General features: G+C 46.1%; 1 protein-coding gene across 4 annotated transcripts in view; it reads left to right on the plus strand.

Annotated features, from left to right (window-relative positions):
• LRIG1 (leucine rich repeats and immunoglobulin like domains 1) overlaps window positions 1-27,415 on the plus strand; it is a 91,246-nt gene that overhangs the window by 17,825 nt on the left and 46,006 nt on the right. For all 4 annotated transcript variants that reach the window (XR_013957676.1, XM_080625709.1, XM_080625710.1 and 1 more), the window contains exons 2-3: window positions 18,762-18,833; window positions 23,483-23,557. Coding sequence is in view for 3 of the 4 variants with exons in the window: in XM_080625709.1 (XP_080481835.1) it covers window positions 18,762-18,833; window positions 23,483-23,557 (147 nt within the window). In the remaining variant the exon portion in view is untranslated. The remainder of the gene's footprint in view (window positions 1-18,761; window positions 18,834-23,482; window positions 23,558-27,415) is intronic.

Here is a 27,415-nt window from a genome sequence, read left to right on the forward strand (position 1 = left end):
GAGCGGGAGCTTGCTCACCCTTCCCACTCCTTGATCTCGTCCCAGTTTTAGACTGTTGGGGTGACATGTGTCTGGAGCCTTGTCTTCCTTGGGAGCAAGGCTACAAACAAGTTTTCCCCCTTTCCTCATTTCTTCATGGTAAAGTGAGAGATTTGGTGCATTTATTCTTAGTGGAGCAGTGGAAGGGATGCTGAGGGTTTCACAGGACCCCTCTCCTATTGTCTGGGCTGTTTTCCATGGAAGGCTGCGGTGGATCTTGCATCCCCACCTTTCCTCTTGCTTCTCCTAGTGCTGCGGGGTTGGTGTGCCCTGTCATGACCACCAGCCATCCCATGGATGCTCTTGGAGGTGATGAGGAGTGTGCCGAGCTCTCTAAGCCCACAGTTACACCTCAGCCCCATGCCTGCTGCCCAGCTGGACTTTGGAGCTGAGCTCCAGACTTGGGGAGGAAAACCCTGAAGAAGGAGGAGGAGGAAATGTTTGTTTAATCCCTGACGTGTAGCGTACGGTTCGGAGATAGCAGATTGTGAAACAGCATGGCTGGGTAATCGCCTGGCCTGCAGCCTGCAGATAACACGTGCAGAACAGGCAGTGATGTGGGGCTGCAGTGGCTGGAGGGTGGGGGGGTGGTGTAGGTGGGCAGCAGTGAGGTTTATTTGTTTGTGCAGTTTGTTTTTAATCTAAATAACCTTTTAGAATCCCCCCTCCGTCTGAATAGTGATTCCTTATTTATAGAGGCCTCTCCTTATTATTTAGCCTGAAATACAGCCTGTGCTCCGGCTTTTACGATGGGGATTAGTTTTCTTAATGGGCACAGGGGGTGGGCAGGCAGTGAGAGCCCCCCTGCCTTGGAGTTTCCTTTGCTGTCATGGGGTTTTAGCTTCTCTCTGTGCATACCTGGGGCCTGCTGCCATAAACCAGGCAGCAATGTGTTCCCAGCTGGAGCAGGGCCGGTAATTGCTTTGGGCAGGTTTATGGTGGGGAGGTGCGAAGTGCTTGCTGTCTGTCTGCCCCCCATGGAAGCGGGTCTGCGGATGGGCTGGGAAGAGAGTGGCCAGTGTGGGAGAAGGAGTGTCTCTGCCATGGGGAAAGGAGAGGTGGTTAGGGAGAAAGCAATGCTGTTACCCATACTTAGAAGGATGCATATGATGAGGTGTGTGGCTCTGGTACCTTTGCACACACTGGAGTGCTCAGAGAAGCACACTGGGTTGTCAGAGTGCATCTCCGGAGCTTTAGGCTCTGCATTTCTGTTAAGGAGGAAACCAAAAAGTGCCAAAGCAGCTGCTTGCAGACTTGTCATAAATATCATAGGGATTTCACAGCAGAGTGCAGAGACTGTTGAAGCTGGTTGGGCGTACCAGAGACTTGATGGAATAGTTGAGTTTGATCAACACTTAATCACCCTCAGGCTGCTTGGCTCAGTCTTGCTCATCCTCTCCCCCATCCCGCAGGAGGCAGGGGGTGCAGGACTCAGCCTCCTGCCCCTGCTGCCAACTGCATGTGTCCGTGGGGCTGATGGCATCTGAGGGCATCTGTAAATGCCCCAGGTGAAATTGAGCAGGTATTTAATGTGTTCTCGCTGTAAGAGCCGTCGAGCTGCACCAGGTTGCTGATGCCCCTTTTAGGACAGTGGTAAGATGCTTCCTCCCCTCCTCCACAGAGCATTGCAGACATCCTGCTTTTGTGAGCAGCCTGGCAGAGCTGTTCTTGAGTGGCTTGTTTACCCGACAAGGGTGCCTTGTGTTAAGGTTTTATTTGATGCTGCCCCATCCATTGCTGTTGCCCACATGCAGGCAGCCACCTCCTTACCTGCTGCGCCACTGGCCTGTCACAGTGCCATGGAGTGAATGTAGAACCGCAGATGAATGGCAAAGGAGTGGTTTTACAGAGGACGATGCACTTCACTTTAATTGCCAGTAAGAGTATTTTGAGTGTATAGTTTCCTAGAACCTCTTGCTGATGCTGTTTGTCATCCTCATGCAAACAGCTTCCCTGTTGCTGGCTGTCCGGGCTCACAGCACTTCCTAAAGACCTTATCTCCTTGGGTTCAGAGCAGCTCTGTGTCTGTAGGCACGCAGATGCACACATAATTCTTACCCCAGCCCAGAGTTGCAGTTCTTTTGCATTACCTTGTGGGCCAGTGTCCAAATATTGAATACATGGTTTTGATTCTTTGTGCTGAAGAACAGCTTGCTTTTTCCCTAGCAGAAAACTTCACATATAGGTGGGAGTTTCCAATTAATTCCATGAAGTTAGTGCTAAACAGGAATGGAACATTTGCAGCAGCAGCAACACTTTAAAAAAGTTTGCTTACAAGCAGTTTATTGATCTAGCAAATAAGTGGATAACACAAGCCTGGAGGTGTATGATAGTTAATGTGTAACCATTAAATAGACTTATTTGGGCACTTTTTATGTGCTTGCATGGCAATTAAAGCTTATAAACCTGTGGAGAGTGTTTTTACGTGGAGTAAAATGAGAACCTTTATCCCAGAGAAGGTGTTTGTGGAAAAGGTACAGTTTATGCAATTGGATTCACGTGACTTGACGTAAGCTTGGGGCTAATTCCCGAGGCTCACTGCAGCATTGCTGGGTATTGGCTGCCCTCCCAGCAGCCCATTTGGTACACTGAAATCAGTGTCATTCCCTGATGGCATCTTATTGTGAGCCTCCTGAACAGAGGGTTATGTCCATGCTCTAGATGGATCTTTTGGCTCTTGCCCCAGTGTTTGTGGGAGTTTTGTGCCTTGCAGTGGTGGTTGTAGGGTCAAATTTGCTGTGAAAATCCCCCCCATAAAATGATTCCCCACTGGTTAACCTGATGAAGCAGTGTCTTGGAGCTCTTGAAGCTTGTCCTTGTTTAAGCAATTGCATAGGACCCCAAGCTTTGTGGGAATGTGGGAAAACTTTGATTTCTTTACCTTTTCCTTTCCCATACAGCGTATTTTATTAAAAGCAAAGACTGAGATGTTGGGAATTCACTAGATAGAATATATGTATATATATATATAATATGTATGTAAGCCACCTCCTTCATGGCTAAAAGAAATGAAGGCTGAAAACCAGGCTTGTTTCAGGCCTTTGCAACACCACCTTCTCCACACCAGAGCATGTGGATGGCGGGGAAGAAAGGATGGAGGGTAGCCTGGTTCAGCATGTATAATTGTGATTGCAGAGCTCCAGGCAAATATTGACACCAGCTGTCTTGGCAGACGTGGTGTTCCTGAGATGCCTTTGGAGTAAGTGATCCTTCACTGGTGCTTGCTGGTGCATGAAGCAGCCCCTCCTGCAGTGGTGGAGGTGGTGAGTAAAGGGGAAGAAGCTCAGTGAGTGGAGCTGAGAAATGTGGTGCTAGAGGGGGTTTCACCCAGAAATACTGTGGTATCACATTGAGGTGTCGGAGAATCCATCTGTTTGTTAGAGATGGGACACCTTGGTCCGAATGCAAGGGATGCATGTGCCTACTCTTTGCGCCACAGGACAGCTCTTGCCTTTTCACATCCTTAAATCCCTGAATAAACCCCAGCTGCCAGCCAGAGAAAGGCAAAACTGTAAAATGCTGTTTTCCATCAGCAGCTGGCTGCCTGGGCCGTGTGCCGTGGTGAGGGTGCTTTGCTGAGCATGTGTGAGATAACCTGCTTTCTCTGCTGCAGCTCTAGAGAATACACCGGGGGGTTGTTAACATCAGCCAGATACCTCTGTAGTATGGCTTTGTAGCACAGTCTGGACAGAAGGTTAAATCAAGCAGTCGTTTCTGCAGTGTTATTTCCTATACAACACTCTGGAGAAAGTTCAGTATCACTTAGTTAACTTTTGCAGAGCCATTTCCTGTAGGCTCTGTTAGAGAAAAGCTAGATTATGTGTTTCCAGTTGCAGCGCAGTTATTTTCCCCTATAAAATGCACTACAATTTATTTTTACACGGTTTTCATTGGTTTGCAGAAGGCTTTGGGGGGGAGTTTGTGTGTTTGGAAGATGGAGAATGTTTTTATTTCATACCTCGCTTACTGTGACAAATTGAGGAAAATGTGATGTTTAATGTGGCTGTAGTCAAGGCAGGCTTGGCATAGAGAGTACAATAGCATGTGCTCCCACTCTGCTATGGGTTGGTGGCTTCTCTAACACAGGGTCCTGCTTCTGACAGTGCCTGGTGTTAGGAAGGACTGAGAAGACTGCAGCCAACAGCTAAGTTGTGATCTGCCCGGAGGAGAGAAAATATATCCTCTTTGTGGCTTCACACGTGTGATAGGGAGCTGCTTGGGTGTTTCTTTTCTGTGGTTTTTCAAGCATATGATGTGCTCTTACCCTCTGGTCTCCTTGGACTTGTCCTCTTTAATCTGTCCCTTGACCCCACGTGTGCCGTGTCTTGGGTTCTCCATCGTGGTTCAGCTTAGGACTTCATCTTTGGTGCATGAAGTGCTGCAATTCTTTTTCCATTGCTGTCTGCTCTTAGAATCATAGAATGGTTTGGGTTAGAAAGGACTTTAAGAGCATCTGGTTTCAACCCCCTTTCCATGGGCAAGGATGCCTCACACTAGACCATGTCCCCCAAAACTCTGTCCAGTCTGGCTTTGAGCACTGCCGTTGTTGCTTTCCCGTGAGCCCCAAGAGTTCTCTTTTTCCTGATTGCCTTGTAATGGTGACATTTCTCCTTATTCTCTTCATAGAAGTTAATTTATCGACTCCCCAAAGGCCAAGGTTAGAATTCTCCAAGCTGTGAGCACACCTGTAGCCCTCCCCATGCAATAACAAACCTTGGGAGCACCTTGTGCACTTATGTTTTTGGGATAGCCACCTTTTGGAGTGCAAGGTGTTGGGTGCTGGTGCAGAGCCAAGGTGACTTTTTCCCCATGGGAGACTCAGTGTGAGTGGTGAGCTCCTTGGCACAGGGCCTGAGCTTGTGAGGACCAGTTGGAAGAGTGGATGGGGTCTTTCTGTTCCTGGCCTGACTGTAGTGTTAACTTTTCCATGATCAGTACAGCCGGGTGACCACCCACATGGAGTTTCGTTATGGGACTTCCTTTAAGAGGCCATCAGGTGATTTTAAGGTGGCATCTACATTGGGTTATGTCTGAAATGGGCTTGAAGCAAGAGGGAAGGATCTATCTGCCTTTTCGTGTTCCTCTGCAGAATTTGTTGTTCATGCAGCTGTTGTTCAGGTGAAGGGGTTCCCTGTGCTCGAAGCTCGTGCTAGAACATCCACTGGCATATACACAGCTGGTGGGTAGAAACTAAGACAGTTACACCAAAAGATCTGATCTCAAATGCAGAGTGGAGCAGTACTCCAGTAAGAGTTAAAAGAAGATGGAATGGGCTTATCCAAATACCTCTGAATCCAGCAGTTTTACAGAGACCAGCTTCTTAGTTGCTTCTTATAGCAAAGGAACAGAGGAATGTTCCCCTTCTCATCTCTGTACAATTTAGAAAGGATAAAAATCTATAGAAAAAGTTTGTTCCTCGATTCAACTTTAATAATATCCTCTCTCCTTTGAATTAGCTGTGCTTTTAGCTGAGAAATTGCACGAATCTGAGGGAGTTCACTGAATAATAAATCAAGGTATCCATCCAGAGAAGTACATCCCTTTGAAGTAGATGGAAAAAATACCTTCCTGATCTGAAGGCGAAACGTTTGCTCAGCTTTAGTGCCTGAGTGGTGCTAATGCAGGGTTTGAGCTCAGCTCAAGTGCCCCAGCAAGGAGTGTAGGGAGCAGGAGCAAGCCTGGCCTCATTGATTGTCTGATTCACCTTTGCTTTGCTCTTTAGAGACCTTATCCTGGGTTCAGCAGCAGCTGTCATTTTTCTCCTCCTCAGTAGCTGGTGCAGTGCTGTGTTTTTGACTTTCAGCCTGGGAACAGCGCTGATAACACCGATGTTTTTAGTTGCTGCTCAGTAATGTTTACTCTGACCAAGGGCTTTGTGAGTCTCATGCTCTGCCAGGGAGGAGGGGAAGCCGGGAGGAAGCAGGGACAGGACACCTGACGCAAACTAGCCAAAGAGGTATTCCATACCACAGCACGTCATGCCCACTATATAAACTGGGGACAGTTACCCGGAAGGGCGAGATCACTGCTCGGTCGGGCTGCGTATCAGTTGGTGGGTGGTGAGCGGTTGCATTCTCTCCCCTTGTTATTTCTCTTACCATTGTTATTATTGGTGGCAGCAGTAGTGATTTGTGTTATACCTTAGTTACTGGACTGTTCTTATCTCAACCCATGGGACTAACATTCTTTTGATTCTCCTCCCCATCCCTCTGGGAGCGGGGGAAGGAAGGAGGGGGAGTGGGTGTACAGCTGCGTGGTATCTGAGTGACAGGCTGGGCTTAAACCACAACAGACCTGAAGAGTAAAAAGCTGCAGCCACTAGAAACAGGGGCTGTGTTGTAATCCTGGGAAGTCCTGAGGTACCTGACTGAGGAAGAGCAAGCTCGTTTGAAGAACTTCCTAAATGTTATTGGGCTATAACTGTTCCTTTCTCTTTGTGTCTCTCTGCAGTTAGAGTTGCGCTAATAAAGAAGTCTGGCTTTGTAAGTGGAAGGAGTTGAAAAATAGCACCAATAAAAACTGTAAAGCTCTCAAACATGTTTAATAATAGTGCTTCTGTAAAATATGCAGCGTTGTATGCTGGGGCAGAGTGCAATAAAAGATTTTTACTGGCGCTCTTCACAACCCAGTCATAAGCTGTGCAGCTATCCCAAACTCTCCTCAGAAAGCCTGTCTACCTGTATACATCACTGTAGGTGTACTGCCTTGTGCAGGTATAGATGTGTATGTGCTTGTGTTTGTAGCTGCACATACGTCTGTAAATTCATAGTGAAAGTCATGAACATGTGCAAGTTATTTGAGCAAGAATATATGCTTATTTGTGACATCCTGCTGTATGTAAGGAATGTGAAGACTGGCACGTAATGGAAAGCAGCAAGAGATTTAACCATCCCCTTGACTTCTTTGTGGCATTCTTTTGTCAGAGACATAAGCACCAGCTTCATCTGCTTTGAAATCCTTGCTGGTATCCCGTGGCTGTCCCAGAAGTAAACAGCAGTATTATAGGAGTTATGCCAAGAAAGTATGAATGCTTGTTCTGATAGATGGTCCTGCTCATAACACTGAGGCAGGAATATAGCTTTCTATATAGCACATCATAAAATGAAGAGTGTCTTCTGGAGGAGCGTTGTATTCTAGGTCATGCTTATTGTAATTGCAGTGATCATTTACCATGTGAGGAGGGTGGCTGCAGTGTCAAACAGTATCTAACCTGATGGCTTTCTCGGGCCAGCAGGAAGCACGCTGTGGACCACTTTTGGTAACTCCAGTATCACACCATTGCCTGTACAATCTGCTACTTCAGCCTTTTGCTAGGCAGAGGTGGTAATACAGCTATCGGGTGCTGTAGTTTGTGATAATACGAGGGCAGAGGAAGCCATCTCTGCTGTTCTTGCGCCATGTGCAAAGAAAGAAGCTTATTGAGGAAAATTGTTTGTTTAGGACCTAAAATATGGAGTAAATTAACTTGAAAGTCTCTTCTAGCTTTTCATTGTCAACTGAAAGGTATATTTATTTGCCTTCTTTTGCAGCAAAAGCCTTCTATACAGCTTGGCTTTTATTTCTGTTGATCTAGGTGGAAATGTCTTTCAAATGTAGCTTTTCCATCCTTGAAGGTCAATTAAAACAGGTTGGAGGTCAGATAAAAGGGACAGAACATTTGCTTCTTGGTGTATCTATTTCTGTAATGTTATCAATGCATGTGGTTTTATTTCTAGCGTTTCGTTCCAGGGCTTCCTCTAAGACTGAACAAATTGAATCAGCTGGATGCAGAACAGCTTCCAATTTGGGGTTAGAAATCCATTAAATTGCTTGATGCTTTATTGGCAATGCAAAAGTGCTGGGAATGAAAGTGCATTATGATTGGACATTGATTACTTGAAAGGAGAGAGTGTGGATGCCTGTGTAAACCACACACCTCCTGCGAAGGATGGCCAGCTTAGGGGTTTTTTTAAGCTTAAAATATGTATGTTTTTCCCTTAAAATGCTGTTCTTTGTAATAAAGAACTATTTTTAACCTGCAAATGGAGAGCTGTCTGCCCCATGTTTTTTCACACCTCTGGAGGATTAGAGCTGGCACAGCATCACGCAGTGCTGCCAGCATGAACTGCTCCGTTAGCTGGTGCTTTGAGGTTGTATGTGTCATTCCTTTCCATGCACAAGGTCTTTGGGTTTGGTCAGCCTCTCAGCTTCAGACTACAGCATTGAAAACTGAAGGGAATGTCCTTGCTTGAGTGGGTTTTTTTATGGTGAGCATAGCAAGAAGTCCAATGTAATTCCACTTGGATTGCTGCTAGGATCAGAAAGGGATTTATTTCCACTGTGGAAAGCTGCTGAGTTCTCTGGGGATTATGTGAGAGTAGTTATTGCCACCAGGTGGGAAGAAGGGAGCCAGAGACAGGAGAGATGACCAGTGCCTGGGGTAGCTGCTTTGGCTCTGGTCAGTTAGGATCGTACAATAGTTTGGGTTTGAAAGGGTCTTAAAGCTCATCTAGTTCCAACCCCCCCTGCCATGGGCAGGGACACCTTCTTTGCAGCACAACGGGACAGAGCTTCAAGTCAACATACCTGCTGAGATTTCTCATAGATGATGATGCAGCAGATGTACTGGGTGAGCAGCAGCCACTGGTGATACTGGTGTAGTGCGGCCAGCCTGGGCTGGCAGAGAATGGGAGATGCCTCTTTGCTTTTCCAGTGTTCTGCTGTATGAGGGTGGGAGGTGCTGCAGCCCCTCCCTGGTGTTAAAAGCAGCATCAAGTGCGGGAGAGGTGAGAGCAAGCTGGTGATCCCCATGCCTGAGCTGCAAGACAAACCTACATGCTGTTTTCCCAGTACCTTTTCCCCCATCTCTTTGCCTGACTAGTTTTAACCAGCGCACAAAATTCCTTTGTGCTGCTTCCAAGTGAATGTGTTTTTTTGGGGGGGAGATCTGTCCTTCCCAATTAACTATTAATGAGAAGGATCAGTAGAGAATGAAGTGCTGAGCAAATACCATGGGATCAGGCTGCCTGCCCTTCTCCCTGCCATTAATGATTGACCAAGCTCTGCTCTGGCGTGGACATGTGGTGCTGTGCCCTGTGCTGCCATTGGAGCTTTCCCATCCCTGTGTGTATGTGAACATGGTGGTACTGTCAGAGCTGGGCCGGGTGATGTATTTACTCAGTGTTTCTGATGAACTGTGGTGTTGAAGCAGTGGAAAAACGCCTTCTTGGCTAGTGAAGCACTCTGAGCTTACCAGAAGTGCTTGCAGACATGATTGAAACCACTTGCATCCCCAAAGAGAGCAGAGCACATCACAGTTGAGTGTTTTAGGAGAAAACATATCTTAAAATACGGGTTATTGGATACTATTGAATGGTTGCTGACCTCGGATGTTTTCTTGTGGAAGCTTCTGAACAGTGTTTGGGGAGCCTGGATTATCTCCCTTTTCCTTCAGCACTCGACTTGTAACCCACAGCTGGATTTTGCAGTGATGTGGTGGCAGGGTTGGGTTGCCAGCAGTTAAACACACTGCCCTGGGTCTTTCCGAGCATCCGAACAAGCCAAAGGTTTAACGTGGTTTATCTGCTGCGAGTACTTGTGAAAAATTGCACAACTCTTAGATGGTAATATTTGCTTTGCAGGAGCAGCAGGTTTTGAAACGAAGTAGAACTTGGAGATGCTTTATCAGTGCAGCTCTTGTTATCAGTTGATGGAGGCTTAGCAGTTGTTCTAAGGTGGATGTGGATGGTGAGTTATACAGTTGTTAATCCTCAATAAATTGGTTTAGTATGTTGAATACACAGCAGGGAACCCTAGTTGAAAATGTTAGTAAAGAAGTCATGGCCTTTATTGATTTACTGGAGAAACACAGTGGTGATGGAAGCAGTAGCAGTTTGTTTGATAGGCATTTTGCTTGAATTAGGCCTCCAGCTCTTGCTTCAGCACTCTGAGACATAGTGTGCTTTGCCTTGTGGAGGCAGAATTTGCCATCAAATTAGAAGGTGAGTTTGTTCATGCAGTAGAGCAAACAATGTGCAGGGGTTTGGTTTTAGAGTATGGCTTTCTAATGACAGTAGGCAGCACTTTGATTAAATAAACACAGAACAAACCCTGTGGGTATTTGGGAGGATGAAGGGAAGAGTTTTATTTGTGGGTTAAAAACCAGTCTTCCACATCCTGCTTTTTTTGCAGCTCCTTACCTGTTGCAGGTGGCAAAACAGGGTTGCTCTATGTTAATTCAGTAGTTATTTCATGCCCATTCCCTCTTTGAAACGTGTTTGTGCTTTGAGGCGATCCTTGCAGCTGATGGCTCTGTGTTTTGGGGGGGGATCAGCCTCCTTCAGGCAGTGCAGTTTAACAGAAGCAGCAAATAAAGTGAAAAATTGCTGCAATTACATCCTGCCTGCTTTAAGCCTTGCAGCATCCCTGTTCCCTGCGTACAGTGCTGCCTTTTAGGAGCGGAGGAACATGCAATCCTGATGGGAGGGTTTGTGGTCTTGGTAGCGGTGAGCAAAGTGCTACTAGTATCTTCAGAGGCAGAGAAAGCCTTGTTGAATACCTTGTCATTTGTGCTTGCCTTGTCTGGCCATCCTCGGTTGGTTTGGGTCCCTGCTGGCTGCAGGAAGGGCTGAGGCCATTGGATGGCTTTCAAATTACTTCACTTATTGAAGTCTCACTTTTATTCTTTTTGGAGCATGGAGCAGTTGAAATGCTGAGAGAACAACTGTTGGGTGCACCAGGATCAGCCTTTGGTAAAATGAATATCCTGACACCTTTCCTGATGGTGCAGAGGCATAGCAAGATGTCTGTAAGCACCTGAGTTACCCAAGTGCTTTGCGTATATGTTGTGTATGTGCAGCTGTGTGTGATTATGTAGATTAAGCTGAAGCTAATCTTTCTTTAAGAAAAAAATAAAACATTTGAGGTGTTTGGAGGAGATGGTTTTCCAAGCAAAATAAGAAAAAGGCAGCAAAGAACTGCACTTCAGTTTTGCTAAGGTTATTAAAATAGCAGGAAGTGAGGTCCTAGCTTTTGTCAAAACACATTTGTGTAAACTGAACAGGACCTAAAATAATCTGACACTGCCCTTTTTGAAAGAGATAAGTGAGCCTCTGAAAGCTCCTTGTTTGTAGGAGATGTAGGAGCCCCCAGTATTAGTGTAGCATTACCCAATGCTGCTGCAACACACTTCTATGCCCTTCCTCAGCCAGAGTGTGGTCACTCTCTTGTGCTGCCTGCTTGAGCCAGGGAGCCAACAGTGACGGAGATACCTATGTTTGCAGCCCTATGTGAGCAGACCAGCTCTGGTAGTACCTTTACCCTTATGTGCCAGATGCGATCTTTGTACTAGTGAGCCGAAACAGTTGTGAGGGTAGAATGGTAGAAGAGGAGGAAGGGCTAGGGCTGAGAATACATCCCTGAGAGTTACTTGAAGCTAATTCCCTAACTCTTTGAATCATATCTGTCACATGTTTAAATTGTACTCCAGCACAATGCTTCTCAGTGATGAGGTTTTAATTAGTGTTCTTTGCATTAATGACTGCATGCATCTGCTGGAATCAGCGTGGTATTGATTCTTTGGTGATCATGCTGCAGGAATTTCCTTTAGACAGTATTGTTGGTCGTGACTGAGCGTGATTCATGGTGCAGTTTTCTTGGTGTCTGGATGACCTCTCAAAGTTTGTCTTCACTGTCAAATTAGCTCATATTATGGCTTGAGGGTTGCCCTTAGGTTGACTCCTTTCTACACATAAAGCCCCTTATATGAGCAGGCTATTAACCCAGGCTAATATGATGCTGCTGCTGCTAATTTGAGCTAGGGCATAAGTAAAGCCTGAGTGAGCACATTCACTTAGCTGCTAACAGGACTGCTCAGTGATGGGGCGCAGCTTTACCCACGTGGATGCTGCTTGTCTTTCCAGTGCCCTGTAGGGTCCCCTTCTTCTCTCCAAAGCACACTGAGCAGCAAGGAACATTCGCCTTTGCTGCCCTGTGTTTTGTGGATCTTGCCTGCTTTTAAGAGGCAGCTCTTGCTGATGCTTCATGTGAGAGACTTCTGTGCCTCAGCAGTGTCCCTTCTCTTGTAAGCTGGGTAGAGCAGAGCTCATCAGGGTGCACTGTAAAATCATGAGGGATTTGGCTTGTCACGGCCATGGTCACCCCAGAAGTTGAGCATTGTAGAGTCTGCCCAGCCCAGTCAGTCCAAGTATTGCTCAGCAGTGTGTGAGCTCATGCTTAAGACTGGCTTAAACACAGGATGTAGTATGGGTGCAGAGCCCTTCAGCAAGGATGTATTGCTGTTCTTTGTCATTACTGACCATAGGCCTGTGACACTCAGTTTGGGAGCAGTGCAACAGAGGTGAGGGTGATGAGGCACCTGAGGGGTATAAGAATGTGATTTTTCTATCAGTTTAGCAGGCCAGATTCAAAGGAAACCCAGAAATGGCTGGGTTGGGTTGGGTGGGTGATTTCCCTAAGTCCAAACTTTGGCTTCTGGCAGTGCCTGAGCCACTTCAAATGAATCTGCAAGAAATCCTTCAGAAGGTACATGAGGACTGTGCGTCCAGCATGTGAAAGCTCCTCTTGACTCTCATCACTGTGGTGGCTTGCACAACTCCATTTGATGGCCATTTGTTTTAGTGGAAGCTGGAAAATTCCCCTTTAAGGGAAGGTGTTGCTGTGCAGTGCGGATGTAGCTGGCACTAGCTGCAGTAGCTGTTTGGCTACTCTTTCTTGCCTTATGGAAGTAGATTTTGGACTTGTCCTGTGCACAAGGATGAAAAAATAGACTAAAGCTGCTTCTTTCCATCCTTTCATCCATACAACCACCTGAATCCTTGCAGTGCCTTTGATCTCTTTGTACTTCAGTGTTAAGCCTTACATGCCACTGCATACAAGGACTCTGCCATCTCTCTGGGAGCTCATGAGCTTGTTCAAAAGAGAAATTTGGGTGTGCTTGCTTTTCTGCACAGCTGTATACTTTTAGCATGAACAGCGTGTTCCCCCTCTTGTTTTCCTGGCCCCCATCCCCAAGCTAATTCAGCTGCAGCCATGCTTTTCATACCCAATCAAGTGTGCATGGGGCCTCCATTCCTGTGCTGTAAAGCCATCCACAAACATGTGGGAAGAGGATGGTGCCTATTCAGCAAGCTGCAGACTAGGCAGCTATCTTTCGACAGATTAGCCAAAGGAATTTCTATTGCAGGGCTCGATTGTTCTGGGCCCTCGGCTCCCTTTTGTGCAGGAGCAATGAAAAGTTGTGTTATGACAATGGTTGACAAAGTGTTTAATGAAAGCCACAGTTGGCAGTGGCAGAACTTTGAGCCATCCTCCTTTTCTCCAATGCCTGTCATCAAAAGGTGGAGAAACGCTTTTGACATAATCTTCTGCACTGACAGATAAATGGTTTTGATGTAAGAGTCAGAAACCTTCACCTCGCTAAACAGAATTCAGCCATCATCATGGTGAGCACAGACCAGGAGCTGCCTGTGTCTCCATTCCTTTGTATGGTGAGCTAGCCAAGCACCTCTGTTTTCAAGAGAGGTGACTCTTCTCCATGCTGATCAAGTTCCCAAACAAAGCCTTAACTTCTACATGAACTCCTGCTCTACCCTCCTCCTTGCCCAAGGAGGCAGGATTGGCATCTCATGGTTCAAAGAGCTTACTGATACCTCCTTGCTGGCAAGCAGAACCCTTTGTGACAGCATCATTGCTTTCAGGATGTGGTTTCAAGGCAGGCTGTGTACCTGGTTATTTAATAAGGCGTTCTTTTTAGTCTCTGCACTGTTCAGTGATCCACAGTGCCATTTTCACAATGCACACTGAAGGCAAGCCCTGCTTTCTTATTCAGTCTGGAATGGATGAATAGAACAGGGCCCTTCCCATATTGATTTAAAAACTCCTCAGTTCCTGATCACAGACATCTTACTGACTGGAGGGGGAAAAACCCTGCATTGTTGGATTAGCCAATACAAGGAAGACTTGAAGTATGCAATAGATAAATAACGTGCAGAGTATGTCTCATACCTAATGGTCAAAATAAAGTTTGCAAAGACCCACAAGCTTCAGAGCAGTGTTTCTATTCAACGGGGAAAAACCAATCTGAACATTTGAGCCCACTCAAGTTGGTGGCTCTGTCTTCTCTGCCATTTGTAGAAGCTTTTGACCTTTGTAAGATGCATCCCTGGACTTACAGCACAGTCCAGGATTTCTGCTGGCTGTCTGAATTCTGTTTTCTTTCCACAGTTGCCTTGGAGGGATCAAAATACCTTCCCATGAATAATTCAGTGGAAACATACCCATGCAGAGAAGCAGGCAGGACACTGGGCAGTCTGCTTTCTGTGTGGGTATGTCCACACTTGGGTTTGGCTGACTCCATATGGAGATGCAGGTGCCACGAAATAGACAGACCACACAAAGACAAGGTCTCTTGGGACTGGCATAAAGCATTGTAGATGATGCTTTATAAACTGGCACGTTGAAGAGATGCCCAGCACTTGACATAGCTCAGGTGGTTTAGAGGGCTTCTGATTCAGGAAAGGACAGGTTTTGCTTTGGGTTTTGAGGGCTCTTCAAAGACATTTTAGAGTACTGATGGCAGAAAGATGTGCTCAGTGATCCATTGCGCTGCTGCACGCCATCAGAGCAAGAGTCTTCTTGAGAAGTGATGTGTTCACTGCTATCGGAGAACAAGAATGACAGTTTTCAGCAGTGAGACAGCTGTGCCCCCAAGCTTGGCATCGCCAACCAGTCTGCATTGCTAGTCTGCTCAGCTTGATGAGGCTGAGCTGATGGAGATGTTACAGCTCCTGCAGTGCTTTGTGCACTGCTGTACGTTTGGGACCCATGCTTAGTGGTGGGGGAGTGTCTCATATGTTACCCATGACCTCAAGTTTTGAGTTCTCTTTATTTGCATTACTGGAGCCCAACCAAGACTGAGGCCTCATTTCATCGGCATCAGGCAATCCAAGACAATACTTACCTCAATTTTATTTACAGTCTAAATAGACAAGACAGACAAAGGGTGGCTGTGGAAACAAAAGCTCTGAAGAGGTGATGTGACATGACCCGGTCACCCAGCAGGAGATTAACAGAGACAGGAACAGACAGAGGTTTCCTGACTCCCAGTCCCAATGATGTATGTATTGGAGCATGTTGGTTCGTTCTCCTATTTGAATTCTGTGACTAGCATGCCAAATACTGTCTGGTGAGGGGATCCAAGTTCTGAGAAACACATTCTTTGATTGCTAATGCTTCAGGCTAGAAATTCTTGGGCATTTTAACATCAGTTGAAATACGTCTAGTCTCAGAAATGGAGTAAACTGTTTATTTTGGTGTATATGTTTGACTTCATCTCCTGCTTATTTTGCACTGACTCTGTATTTCTACCTTTCATTTCCCCCTCTGATTTTAAGTGTATTGTGTGTTTGTGGCAGTTGGAGTGGGTAGCATGGAGAGAACTGGAGACTTTGGCTCACAAGATGTAGTTCACCTGTGCCTTCTGACAAGCCAGCTACTTGTGCAGTGACTTGGATGTTCCAACTTCTTGAATGGTAGCAACAATAATCAGAAAGTCACTCTCGATGGTGTTAAACTGTGGCCATGAAATCCTTTAATTCACCAAGACATTTGTTCTTTCACTTGTGAACTTTTGAAGTTCATATCAGCTTAAGCACTGGTTAAGCCAGGCATCTGGTCCCTTGGACGAAGGTAAGGATGATCAGTTTGTGCCTGTGATTTTCAGTGCTTGATTCATAGATTAGCCTCTTAGCTTATTGCAGAGGAATGTTTCGAGAATAAATATGTTACCTTAAGAAATGCAAAGATTTGAAGCAATAGAAGGCATAGAAATACATGAAAACAGGTGGTTTCATGCACGGTCATGTCTGGCTGCATTTCCCCCTTGCGGTTTGTCACTAGTATTTCTGTGTCAGCTTTGTCTTTATTGTCTTGAGCCTATAGGACATTACCTGTTGTGTTTTCTCTTTTTGTCTGTACATCAGGCAGGGCAAGCTCCAACCTGATCTTGCTGTGTGGTTTAAAAAAGAAATAGTAATGTAATCTGTGGGCAAATTGCACTTTAATTCATAATTGTGCTATGAGTACGGACTTGGCTTTCAAACACACTCTGAGTTTAAACTGCAGTTTGACTTTTATTTAGATAAATGCCTTTGAGTTCATAGTGAAATGGATATCTGCTGTAGGCTGGTATTGATTTAAAGGTCTCTTGAGTCTTTTAAAAGACAGTAGGGGCTTACAGGACAGTATATTTTAAAGCTAGATGCTTGGTTAGGTTTTACAGTCCTGTGTAGCTTCAGGTCTAGGTTCTTCTTAGAGCCAGCCTGTGTTGTTGATTTGTGGAGCCTTCTTTCACAGCAGGTATTGGCATCAAATCGAACATGTCAGGCAAGATGCAAGGAGCCGCCTTCAGAGCTGGCTGCTCTGAGATGATGGGGAACGGAGTGTGCATGAGAACTATCAAATGGTTCCCATGAGCAGGGAATGCTTTGAGGACTTCCCATAAGTGCATTATAGGAAGGCAGGTGATCAATAACTGCTTTTTAGCTTGGAAGAGGTGTTTATTGCTTCCTGCTCATCATGCAAAGTTGGTAAGCTTTGTGGTCTTCCAAGTCTTGGTATTTGTAAGGTTGTTGTGGGGATGGATTTCTCTTCGCAGTACCATGAAGTGCAGTGGGTTAGCACAGGCAACTCAAACAGGAGGCCTTCATCTATGCTCTTCTGGCAGCTGCCCTTTTTTATGGGTCTTGTGTCCTCTTTACCATGGGCAAAAGTTCAGTAGGTGCCTTGGCGACTTAGGTCCTGTTTACCTGTGTGGCCTCCAGACCTGCTTGGGTTCTGTGGGCACAGCTTTAAAACAGCACAAGACACACAGCGCAGGAAAGATTGGCTGGTTTTCTGGTCAGACTGGCTTGGTGGTTTGAATGAGCAGCTGAGTGTTTGAGGGCTTATCTGAAATCAAGCCGTGAATCTTTTGGGTCGTGTTCAGAGGTGCAGTAAGAGGGTGTAACCTGCCTGCAGAGGAGACAGGAGGGTTGGATTTTACCCAGGATAATATCCTGGAGCAGGGTGTGGAGCAGGGTGAAATGAAAGTAGGTCCCCCTCACAATTACCTTACAACTTACTGTGGTTGTTCCTCTGCTACCGCCCATCTATTTGCCTCCTCCCTCTTCAGATTACAGGCTCACAGGAACATGCAACACTGCATACATCATGTTAATTAAGCCATTTGTTAATTTCCACATCATTAGTCACTTGGTTTTAATTGAGCTGTTCTCTCCTGGGAAGCCCATAGCTGCAGGTTTGACCTGTCGTGTGTGGTGTGCTGATAGTGCATATCTTGGAGGAGAGACTTTGTGGTTCTGCCGTATGATGCTACAGTAGAGCATGCCAAGGGTCTTACTTGTGGTTTTTTAGTCCAGCTCTGGTGCCCCCAACACAAGAAGGATGTGGACCTGTTAGAATGAGTTCAGGGGAGGACCATGAAGATGATCAGAAGTCTGAAGCACATCTCCCTTGGAGACAGGCTGAGAGAGTTGGGTTTAGTTCAGCCTGGAGAAGAGAAGGCTCTAGGGAGATCTCAGAGCAGCTCCAGTGCCTAAAGGGGCTGCAAGAAACCTGGAGAGGGGCTTTGGACAAGGGCCTGTAGGGACAGGACAAGGGGAATGGCTTTAACCTGCCAGAGGGGAGACTGAGATGAGCTCTTAGGCAGAAGCTCTTCCCTGTGAGGGTGCTGAGGCACTGGCACAGGGTGCCCAGAGAAGCTGTGGCTGCCCCATCCCTGGCAGTGTTCAAGGCCAGGTTGGACAGGTCTAGGAGCAACCTGCTCTAGTGGAAGGTGTCCCTGCCCATGATAGGGGAGCTGGAGCTGGATGATCTTGAAGGTCCCTTCCAACCCAACCCATTCTGTGATTCTATGAGTTGGTTCTTTATTTGCATTATTTTGTGCTTGCTGTCTCTAGCAATCCTTGCAGTGCATCTCTTCCAGAGGCACATTGAGCTCTGGCTGTGTTTCCAAACAGGAGTGTCCCACAAGGCAGTTCTGCTCTCCCACCAGGCTGTTTTCAGATAATACAACACAACCTGTTTGCCATCCATCAGTGAAGTGCTATAATATGATCTGGATTTATATTGTCAGTTGGTTCACGTTGTTGAGGACCAAAGCGTGTACTGCTACATGAGTGGCTTTAATCACTGATTAAAAAACCATGTAGTGATCTCAAATATCTGGGTAGAAAATGTAGAATATATGTCATGTTTATACCTAGTAAGTGTACGTACCTATGCGTATTTATTTTGTATGTAACAGAGCGGTCTGTGAAAATACTCTGTGTGAATACAGCTATAAAGTATTTAGCAGAAGGTTTGCTGATTGCTTCAGTTCAGACTCTAATTTGTCAGGAAATATCCTATTCATCTGTGATTAGTCTTGTGGTTGTGAATAACCAATAGAAGAATAATAAATGTAATTGTGCAATATAAAGACAAATTAAAACCACAGTAATGCAAGAGAGGAAAAAGCTTAGGGAAAGCTAGATAACATTCTGATCACCGAACTTAACTCATTCATGTATTGAATAGGAAGGTGCTGCCCTGCCATGTTCAAGTGCTCTGGTTTAAAACAAATCAAACCGCACCCTCCCAGTGCAATCCAGAATAATGAAGTCTGTGTTTTTGTGAGCATGGTAACTGCACTACGCTGATCCCCCTGTCTCTTCTTTTAACAGAAACCTGAGCTACAACAAGTTGACGGAGATTGATCCTTCTGCCTTTGCAGAGCTGTCGAACCTGGAGGAAGTGTAAGTGTTCTTTCAAATCATTTAAACCTGTGTCTTGCCAGTGTGCTTTGTGTGCCAGGAGGAAATGGTATGTAATTTCCTAAGAGAGTGCCTTCTTTTAGTTAACTTGAACAAGCAGATGTGACTTGGTGTAGTGTTTCATTTACTCCACGTTGTACCTGTGCTGGGGGTTTCTAAACTAAACAGCAGAACACAACAACCCAGTTGAAACAGCACGGCTGTTATTGGAAATCATTGGAGTTTACCTCCATCAGTCTTGTGCAATGCTCAGCTAACACACCTGAACATACACACAAAGCTCCTTGCTGAAAGGATAACCCTGAAGCAAGGCAGAACAGCCTGGATTGTGATACCTGATGCCAACCTAACCCAAATCTCCCAGGAAACAAAGGTGTAGTGTAGTGGATAACAAAGCACTTAACTGTGTCTCCTCCTCTCTGACATTTGTGCTCCTTTTTGGAACCAGAACAAGTTCTGTTTGAAGCCTGGTAGGTGAGGCTAAAACAACAGAGCTGTCTTCTCTTTTGGTGGGGGAAGAGAAGGAGCTGGTGATGGTCCCTGTGGCTGTGCCAGACCCTCCTTGCTGATAAAGAAACCTTGTTTAGGGAATCGCAGGATTTCCTGGCCATTGATCTTTGCTCAGCACTTACACTTGCGGAGGAGCCGTGCTTGTCAGTGGTTCCTGGAGCTCTGATTTTGGGGTTTGAAAACCGAAAGTGACTGAAATTGCAAGTGGTGGGTTGAGGTAATGAGCTTGTATTTGAATGGTGAATCGCTGGCATTCTTGAGGTTTGGGCTCTGTTTGGAGAGCTACTGATGCCTCATGGGAAACTGAAAAAACATTTCCTTTCTGAAACAATACTGTGCTCTGTGTATATCATGCATTTTCTCTTGTCCTCTGTTTTCATTAAAGTGTTGGCTCTGAGGCTTGTGGAGGGGCCAGATCCTGCTGTTCTTAAATAGGCAAAAGGGTTTCTATGGCAGGAGTTCTGCCTGATGGATGTCTACAGGATTGGAACATAGGGACCATGTAGCATCTCGCCCCTAGCTTCGCTGTTTACACTAATAGTAAGGATTTGCTCGGGATCATGAACAAGTGAGGAGTGACTACAGTGCTCTGAAATCAGTTCGTCATGAGAGCGGTCAGGGAAGGGAGAGAAAGTAATGCACGTCAGTGAAACCCTGCCTACAGGATCTGTTTTCTCAACTTGAAACTGTGGAAAGCCTTAAATTGCTCTGTGCTTAAAGAAGAGAATTGCAGACTTGATCCCATGAGACTTAAGAATTATCCTAACATGATTGTGGCTTAGCAATAGCTTTTATTTGTGGAAATGCCTGAAGGCATGTGACTTCAGGGAGCATGGGGCTGGGAAATGTGGGGGGGGTTCTGATTCCTTAGGCAGGGAGCTCCCTGTGCAAAGTGCTGCACGTGTATAGAGCAGGACAAGCCCTGCATGGAACAGCCACTCAAAGAAGTGTTTGGGGTAGGTAAGTGATGCAGCCGGCAAAGTAATAGTGCAGATAAGAGCTGCTTGCTGTGTCAGGGTTAGGTAGAAGGGAGAGAGCAGAGCAGTGAGTAGGAGGGAAAAGGGAGCAGTCAGAAATGGAAGACTGGGAGGGAGGCAGAGGTCTGGAGCACAGCCTGGAAGGCAGGCTCTGGAAAGTGTGAGGGAAAAGCTCTATTAAAAGCCCTATCTACCAATCTTGGTTGCTTTTGAATAACAGCTAAACCACAGGCCACTGAAATAAACTGCATTTCACAAAGAGAACCACATCTGTACTGCCTGAGCATCTCCTCTCTGAGAGTGGTTTTTTTTATTAAGCACTTTACAAACAGTCATGAAATAAGCATCATGCTGTAGCATGTCCTGAGAGCAAGCTGGTGTTTTGCTATGCGCACTGTGCTGGGCAAACCAAGTCACCCTCAGGGGAAGACATTGCCCCAAATAATAGATGCATTGATAAGACCTGAAACCTCCCATGATGCTACCAACATGGTGCCTGTAGTTCCTGAGCCTTACAGATAAGGCTCAAAGTTCTCTGTTTGTCTGCATGTGAATAATAAGTGTGATACATTTTGAAAACCTTTTGTTTTCCCTTGATTTTAAGGAAATGTCTGCAGACCAAAAGATTTAAACTCCATAGCTTATCGTGGGTGCTCAGGTTTTGCTTTACTGAGATTGTAATAAAGTTTCAGCTGTATTTACCCCACATTTTTCCCTTTCCCTGGGTGGGGTGAAGGCTTGGGAAGCTTTTTCCCCTTGAATATTTAAGTCTGTGGGATGAAATTTAGTGGTTCAAAGTGATATGAAACACACATGCTCTGAAATAAGTAGCTTTGTGCTGATGGAGGCTCAGGTGGTAGGGCTGGGGTGGGACATTACTTCAGGTCACCAGTGCTCCCCTTTTAATAACAGCCCCTGGGGTCTGTCCATTCCCATCCCTTGGTTGAAAGGGTGGGATGGAGGGTGCTGCTTGGAGGTAGACCCTGTGGTCCTTTCTGGGGGCTTCCTCAGGTCATATGGATCACGGGATCCATGAAAGCTATGGCCGCACAGCTCTCAGGTTTTCCAAGCTCATTTGTAACAGAGAAGTAGTAACTGTGCTGAAATTCCTCCCCAAACAACTCACCTTTTATTTGCTAAAGTGCCTTTCGCTGAAGGCTCTGGAGAGCTGTGCTATTTTTGAGCAGGCTCCATTTCAGCTTGACACCAGCCTGGCAACTGGACCGTAAATATTTTATACGGGTGGCCCCCCTCCTCCTCTGCCTCAGCATCCAAAGGCAGCGGGTTTGTGTCGTCAAAGGGGAGGGATGGGGAGGAGGAAGGAGGCTGACAGTTTAAATCTGTTGAGCCTGGCTGTTCTGTTTTGGCTGGTTTTTGCCCTCCCCTCCTTTTTGTTCCTTTATATGGGAGAAGGACAAGATGGGAGGGAAATCAAGGCAAACACTGAGTTAGCTGTTGTCTCTGTATTGACACCTGGTGCATGTGAATGAGGAGAGAAAATGAGGTGGGAAAACCACTTCTGACCTGACAGGAGGCTGATAGATGAAAATCACACTTACGTCAGAGGGGGGGTTCACCAGTTAGATGCCGGTTGGCACTAGAGCTGCAGAGCTGACCCAGGCCAGGGGAGGGTAAGCCTACCTATCCTTCTCCCATGCTGTTTCAAAAGATGCTCAGTTGGATGTTAATGAAAACATGGCACAGATATAAGCAATATAATGCTCTTTCCAGCTAGCTTTGTATCTTCGAAAGCTCTATATCCTTGCCATAATATGAGCAACAATGAGCTTTTAGTTGCAAAGTGGAGCTCCATGCTGCATTGCAATGCGTCTGGCTTTGTTTTTCCCCCTTACATTTTAAGGTATGGGTATAATGTCAGAGGCAGAGCTGAGCCTGAGGAGAGCTTTTATCCGAGAAGTGCCTGGAACTCCTCATGAAATCAAATCCCCTGCCTGCTCTCGGAGGAGTCAGAAGGAAGTTCTGGGATGGATGTACTGCTGCCATCTCCCACCTTCCAAAAATCATTTTAAAGGAAAGAAATAAAGAATCACCATAAGCTAGGATTGCCTGACTCATGCTGTGTCTTAACTGCACTGTGGTCCCCTGCCTGCTGTGGGGATGCTCTGCTTCTTGCACCCAGTGGTGGTCAGAGCAGAAGGGAATGGTTTAAAGGCAGTGTTGGGAAACCCAGCGAGGCTCTGCCTCAAGCAGTCACTGATCAGAGGTGGTTGGGGTCCTGGGGAGCTGCCGTGTGCTGCCGGGCTCAGCTTTAATCACTTCGGCATGTGGCAGTGGGGAGCAAGATGGCTGAGAAATTAGGTAATTCTCAAGCAGGCAGACAAGCGACTGTTACAGTAATTAATTGACTAATTCACCACACAAACAAGGGCTCTTTAAACCAAGGAAGAGCCGGTCACATGGCGAGGATCTGTTTTCAGTCAGAAAAACACTTCAAACATTAGGCCATTGAAGGGGACATTCTTATACCGGTTTCCAGCAGCAGGGCTCTGTCTGCAATTGCCATTAGCCCCGAGGGGGCTGCATGGTGCTCCCTGGCTGGAGCGGGTCACCTGCATTTGGTGGCATTGCTGTGCCCACAGTGGGTTTTATGTGTGTGTTTGTGGCTTTGTGGGACTGCCCTTGTGGGATTTGCTTGGTGTGGGGAGAAGGACTGAGACCACCATTCTGTGTGGCCACGGCATCCTGGCCTGGCATGGAGGGGCAAGTAAAGGCTGTTTTGTGGAGTGGGAGTTCAACTCATTGTCCTGAGGATGGCCATGGGTGCAAACAGTCTCCTATCTCAGGCTTGCCTCCATGATGACTGTGGAAACTCAAGTTGGAGTGGCATAAGGACCTTCCTTGGTGGCTTTGCTTAAGGAAATGGGTGGAAGGGGGGATAAAAAGCCTTATTTTTGTGAAGAGGATCCTGTGGGACCAGTTATGGTGCTTTTCCTTCATTAAATGGTTGGGTTTGGAGGATAAGGTGGGACCATTGCGGAGATGGAGACAATCCCCTTGGTGCCAAGACATCAGCATTCCTGGGGAGTCGAGGCAGATGGATAAGGAAGTGCTGAAGCCATCCCCTGCTCCTCCATGCCTGGTTTTAGGCTGCTTCCTTCAACAACTAATTTGTGTTTGTTGCAGGCGACTGGACAACAATGAGCTGACCACCATTCCCTCCCTGGGACCTGCTGCTGCCAGCGTCCGATCCCTCCACCTGTAAGTCACTGCTGCTCGTCTGGCTTTGGGTGGTTTATGGGGCAGGTTTAGGTGCCACTGACGGAGGGTTTTGTGTGTGTCACACCCGCTTCTGTTGACTCTTCGGATTTCATTATGAGGTTTGTGGGCACCTCAGTGAAGGAACATGCAGAGTTGTGTTGCTTGTGTGAGGTTGGGCTCAGTTGCTGCTGTGCTTACGGTCAACGGTGACATGTCAGAAGTTGTATCAGAAAATTTCCCAGGTTACTGCAGATTGAGTAAAATCACTTTTTTTCTCATCCGCCTTTGAGTTTCAACCATTATGTCATACTCGTGCTGTTAAAAGGGTATATAATTTTACCTCTATTGTTGTGGGGTTTTTTAACGTGGTCCTGTTCTGATCTCTTCTCTTAAAGCCATTCACATCTTAATCCTTCAGGGAACTCATTCCAGAGCCATTTTTATGGTCTCTTTCAACTTTTTTTTCCCTCCTTTTGAGAGGGTGATTGGTGATTGTAAGGGTATATCTGCAGAAGCTTTGAAGTTCCTAACTCTTTACTAGTTTAGGTGCCCACAAAGTGTTAGACATGTGAGAGCCTTTATGTATCTGGGCCAAGGTTCTTAAGGATGCTGCAGAAGGGAATAAAGACATTATAATATCAAACTACTTATACCTTAAGAATTTGGATTTCTAGAATTACTTTTGCATGTGCCTGCTTGTAATGCACACCGAGAAGGAATTTTGCTGAGGTATACCTGATACCTCCCATGTTCCTGGGAAGGGGAAGTGGTTATAGCTAATATGGACTCCAGCAAAGTGCTTGAGCAGTTCAAGTGATGGCTTCCAGTGTGCATGGCCTTGCAGTGTCATATTTGCCATGGATTTGCTTCTCCTTGTAGCGGAAGATGCCAGTGTCCATACTACCAGGTGATGGGCCTCTCATGCTCAAAAGGCTATGATTTGCTCTGAGGCACCAAAAGTACATTCCTATTCCTTAAATGAAGGACAGAATTGGGTGAAATAAACTGGCACTGTTCCTGCTCTTCCATTAGGCAATGTTAAAATATGCAAAGCAGACAAACTCCCTCACTGACTTAATTCACTTTAAGGATCTTAGCTTCAAATAGGTGTCCATATCTCACTCCTGGCCTGCAGTGAGTTGAACTTTTGTTTGAGATACGGCTCCTTTCATCTGGTTCTTGGGTATACAGTGTTCCTGCAGAGCTTGTGAAGAGCCAAAGTGCTCCTCTGCTATCACGAGCGCTGGATCTAGCAAGTGTTGTCTCTATTAAATGCATAAGTAACCACTTCACCTCCTGGGTGGAGGGGTGGCTTGTGTCTCAGCACTTATCAGACCTGTCAAAAAAGTCGTGTGCAGTTGGTGTGAAACCGTCCTGTTTGATTCCTGCCCCCTGATGCTGCCTCTTGCTGCTTGCATGACCACATGTGAAGCCTGGATGCGTGATCTGGGGGCTGCTGGCTGCAGAGCAGGGTGGTAGCTCCCTCCGAGCAGGGTCCCTTGTTTAAGGCACGATCCCCTGACGTGAGAGGCCATCTGCCTGCCACTTGAACTGAGCTCACCAGGCTGTGGCATAACCCAGTGTGCTATGCACTGGGACTCGAACTCCAGAACTCTGATTTATGAGTGGGATAGCCTGCACACAGTTTACCATCCAGGATATAGTTTTAGGCCCCCCAGATTGGCTTTTCTTTCTCACAAAGTCTATAAATGATCTGAGTTTCACAAGCCCCTGTTGTTATTTTTGCTATTAATTTAGCTATTGGCAAAGGCCCAAATTGGCAGAGCTTTGGGGTTTTTATTCCTGAAATGAAGTAAGCAGTTTGGAAAGGAGGAATACTGACTGGTGGAGGGCAGTAGATTTACAGCTCCTCTGAAATTTCAGAGTGGTGCAGAAGGAAGAGGAAGGTACAAAGCCAAATGATAAAAGGACAGTATTCTAAACAGACCTGCTCAGGATCGCTTTCCAGAAATCTGTAGTGCTCTCCTCAGCTGCTGCACATAAGTAACTCTGAGAGTGGGGTTTGTAATGCTGCTGTCATACCTCTGCAAGAAGGATCTCTTTGTTTAGCTTGTTTCAGAGAATGCCACTTCCCCCCCTTGCATTTCCTTTTAATTTTTATCAGAGGTAAAAATAATCTGAAAGCTGTTTTGAAGTACCTGCTTTCATCGATGCTGCTAACTTGCGTTGCAGTGATTTGCTGAGGAAGTGAAGCTTTCTCTGTCTTTGGGAGTCTTTAAATCAATCGGATGGCTTCTTAAAAGATGGTCCTTCAGTTCAACTCTGGGTTAATGGGCTTGATACGCAAATTGCTGGGTAAAGTTCTTTGGCCTCGTGTGATGTAAAGAATCAGATAATATTGGTCATACTGGTTTCTTCTGGCCTTCGAATCTGTGAAGTAATGATGGGGGAGGCTGCCAAACCAAACCCCAGGGTGAAGACTCATAACGCAGACTGTGTACTGAGAAACTGGTTTATGTTGAAGTGTATAGTGTTACAGTGTATTCTTACTGCTACAGAAAAATAAATACGTTTCCTCTTTTTTTTCCTCAGTGTTTAGAAATGTGTGAAGTGTGTTTACCTCACAAACCTCTGAAGTACGTCTTGTATATTGCATGTGGTTGAGTATTTCCAAAGGGCTGCAAATGTATTATAAAACCAAGGGTTGTATATTTGTCACTCAAAACAACCCCTTTGAGTGAGTTACTTCATATCCTACTCTTCCTAAAGTAGGGAAGAGACTTTTTCTCCTTTTCCAAGAAGGTTTCTTTTAATGAGCTCGGTGGCTGTTTTGGGGTTTCCCTTACCTGTCTCCATCACTCCAGTCTTGACCCCCGCATATGTATGGACCATGGGCCAGTTATGTGTATATGTAAGCATGTGGGAATCTGTTGTAGAGACAGTTCTCAAGGTTCTTTGCAAATCTTCGGGTGTTTCAGGCTGCAGATGGATGCAGACATATGTATCAAACACGCTATGCCCTATTATACTGCCGTGAAGTTTAGTTCAGCTTAATTATTCCTTGAAGAGTCAGTTTGTTTCCCTTGCACATTGAAAATACTGCCAAAGTTGTTCATCTCGACAAGAGCAAACATAAGGGACTTGATAAGGCTTTTAATAGAACAGAAGGGAAAAATAATCTTACGTAGGGGTTACCAAATAAAGACAGACATTAAATGCAAACATCTGTTAGTGCAAACAAAAGCCAGGAAATTCAGCTGGGAGGGGGAGAGACCGAGTCTGGATTCGTTCCGAAATTACATCGGAGTAGCTGAGAGGAGAATCTTGCCTGAAATTCCCACAGCATTTGTAATTTAGCTACAGTTCCTAGACTTGGGCACTTGGGAGTTGATGGCAGGATGTTTTCACTGACATGCTCTTGGCTGAGGATTTCCCTTCCCAATGTTCCCTTCTGCTGCAACTCAAGTGCCTTAACTCTGTAGGTTCTTGAGGAGGCTGTTACCTGATGTGGTGGGGAAGGGGAAGGTGGAAGAAACCGTTTATTTCCAGCAGAACTGAGTCTGTATCCAAACTCCTCAATAACTTGTGTGGAGAGTTTCAGTCTTGCTAGCATGCCGGGTAAAGAGGAGGACCTGAGCTGCAGTCAGTTCTGCGTGGGCACAAGCTCAGCCCTTACGCTGGGGCTTGCCTACCACTGCTTCATCTACCTGCGTGTGGGTCAATGCATCTTGAGCGGCATTTGGGATGCCTGCATGGGATAGCAGTGATGGATCTTTGTCCTCTGCCCTGACTCCACGCTGACCACAGTCAGCATCCACCGGTGCAGGCATGCCAGCACAGGCTGTTCCATAGCTAGGAGCTCAGTGGAAAGCTTGCTAACCAGCCCTCTGAAGCAAG

The sequence above is a fragment of the Psittacula echo genome (assembly GCF_963264785.1).
Source record: "Psittacula echo genome assembly, chromosome: 9".
In the NCBI taxonomy this organism is placed as follows: domain Eukaryota; kingdom Metazoa; phylum Chordata; class Aves; order Psittaciformes; family Psittacidae; genus Psittacula; species Psittacula echo.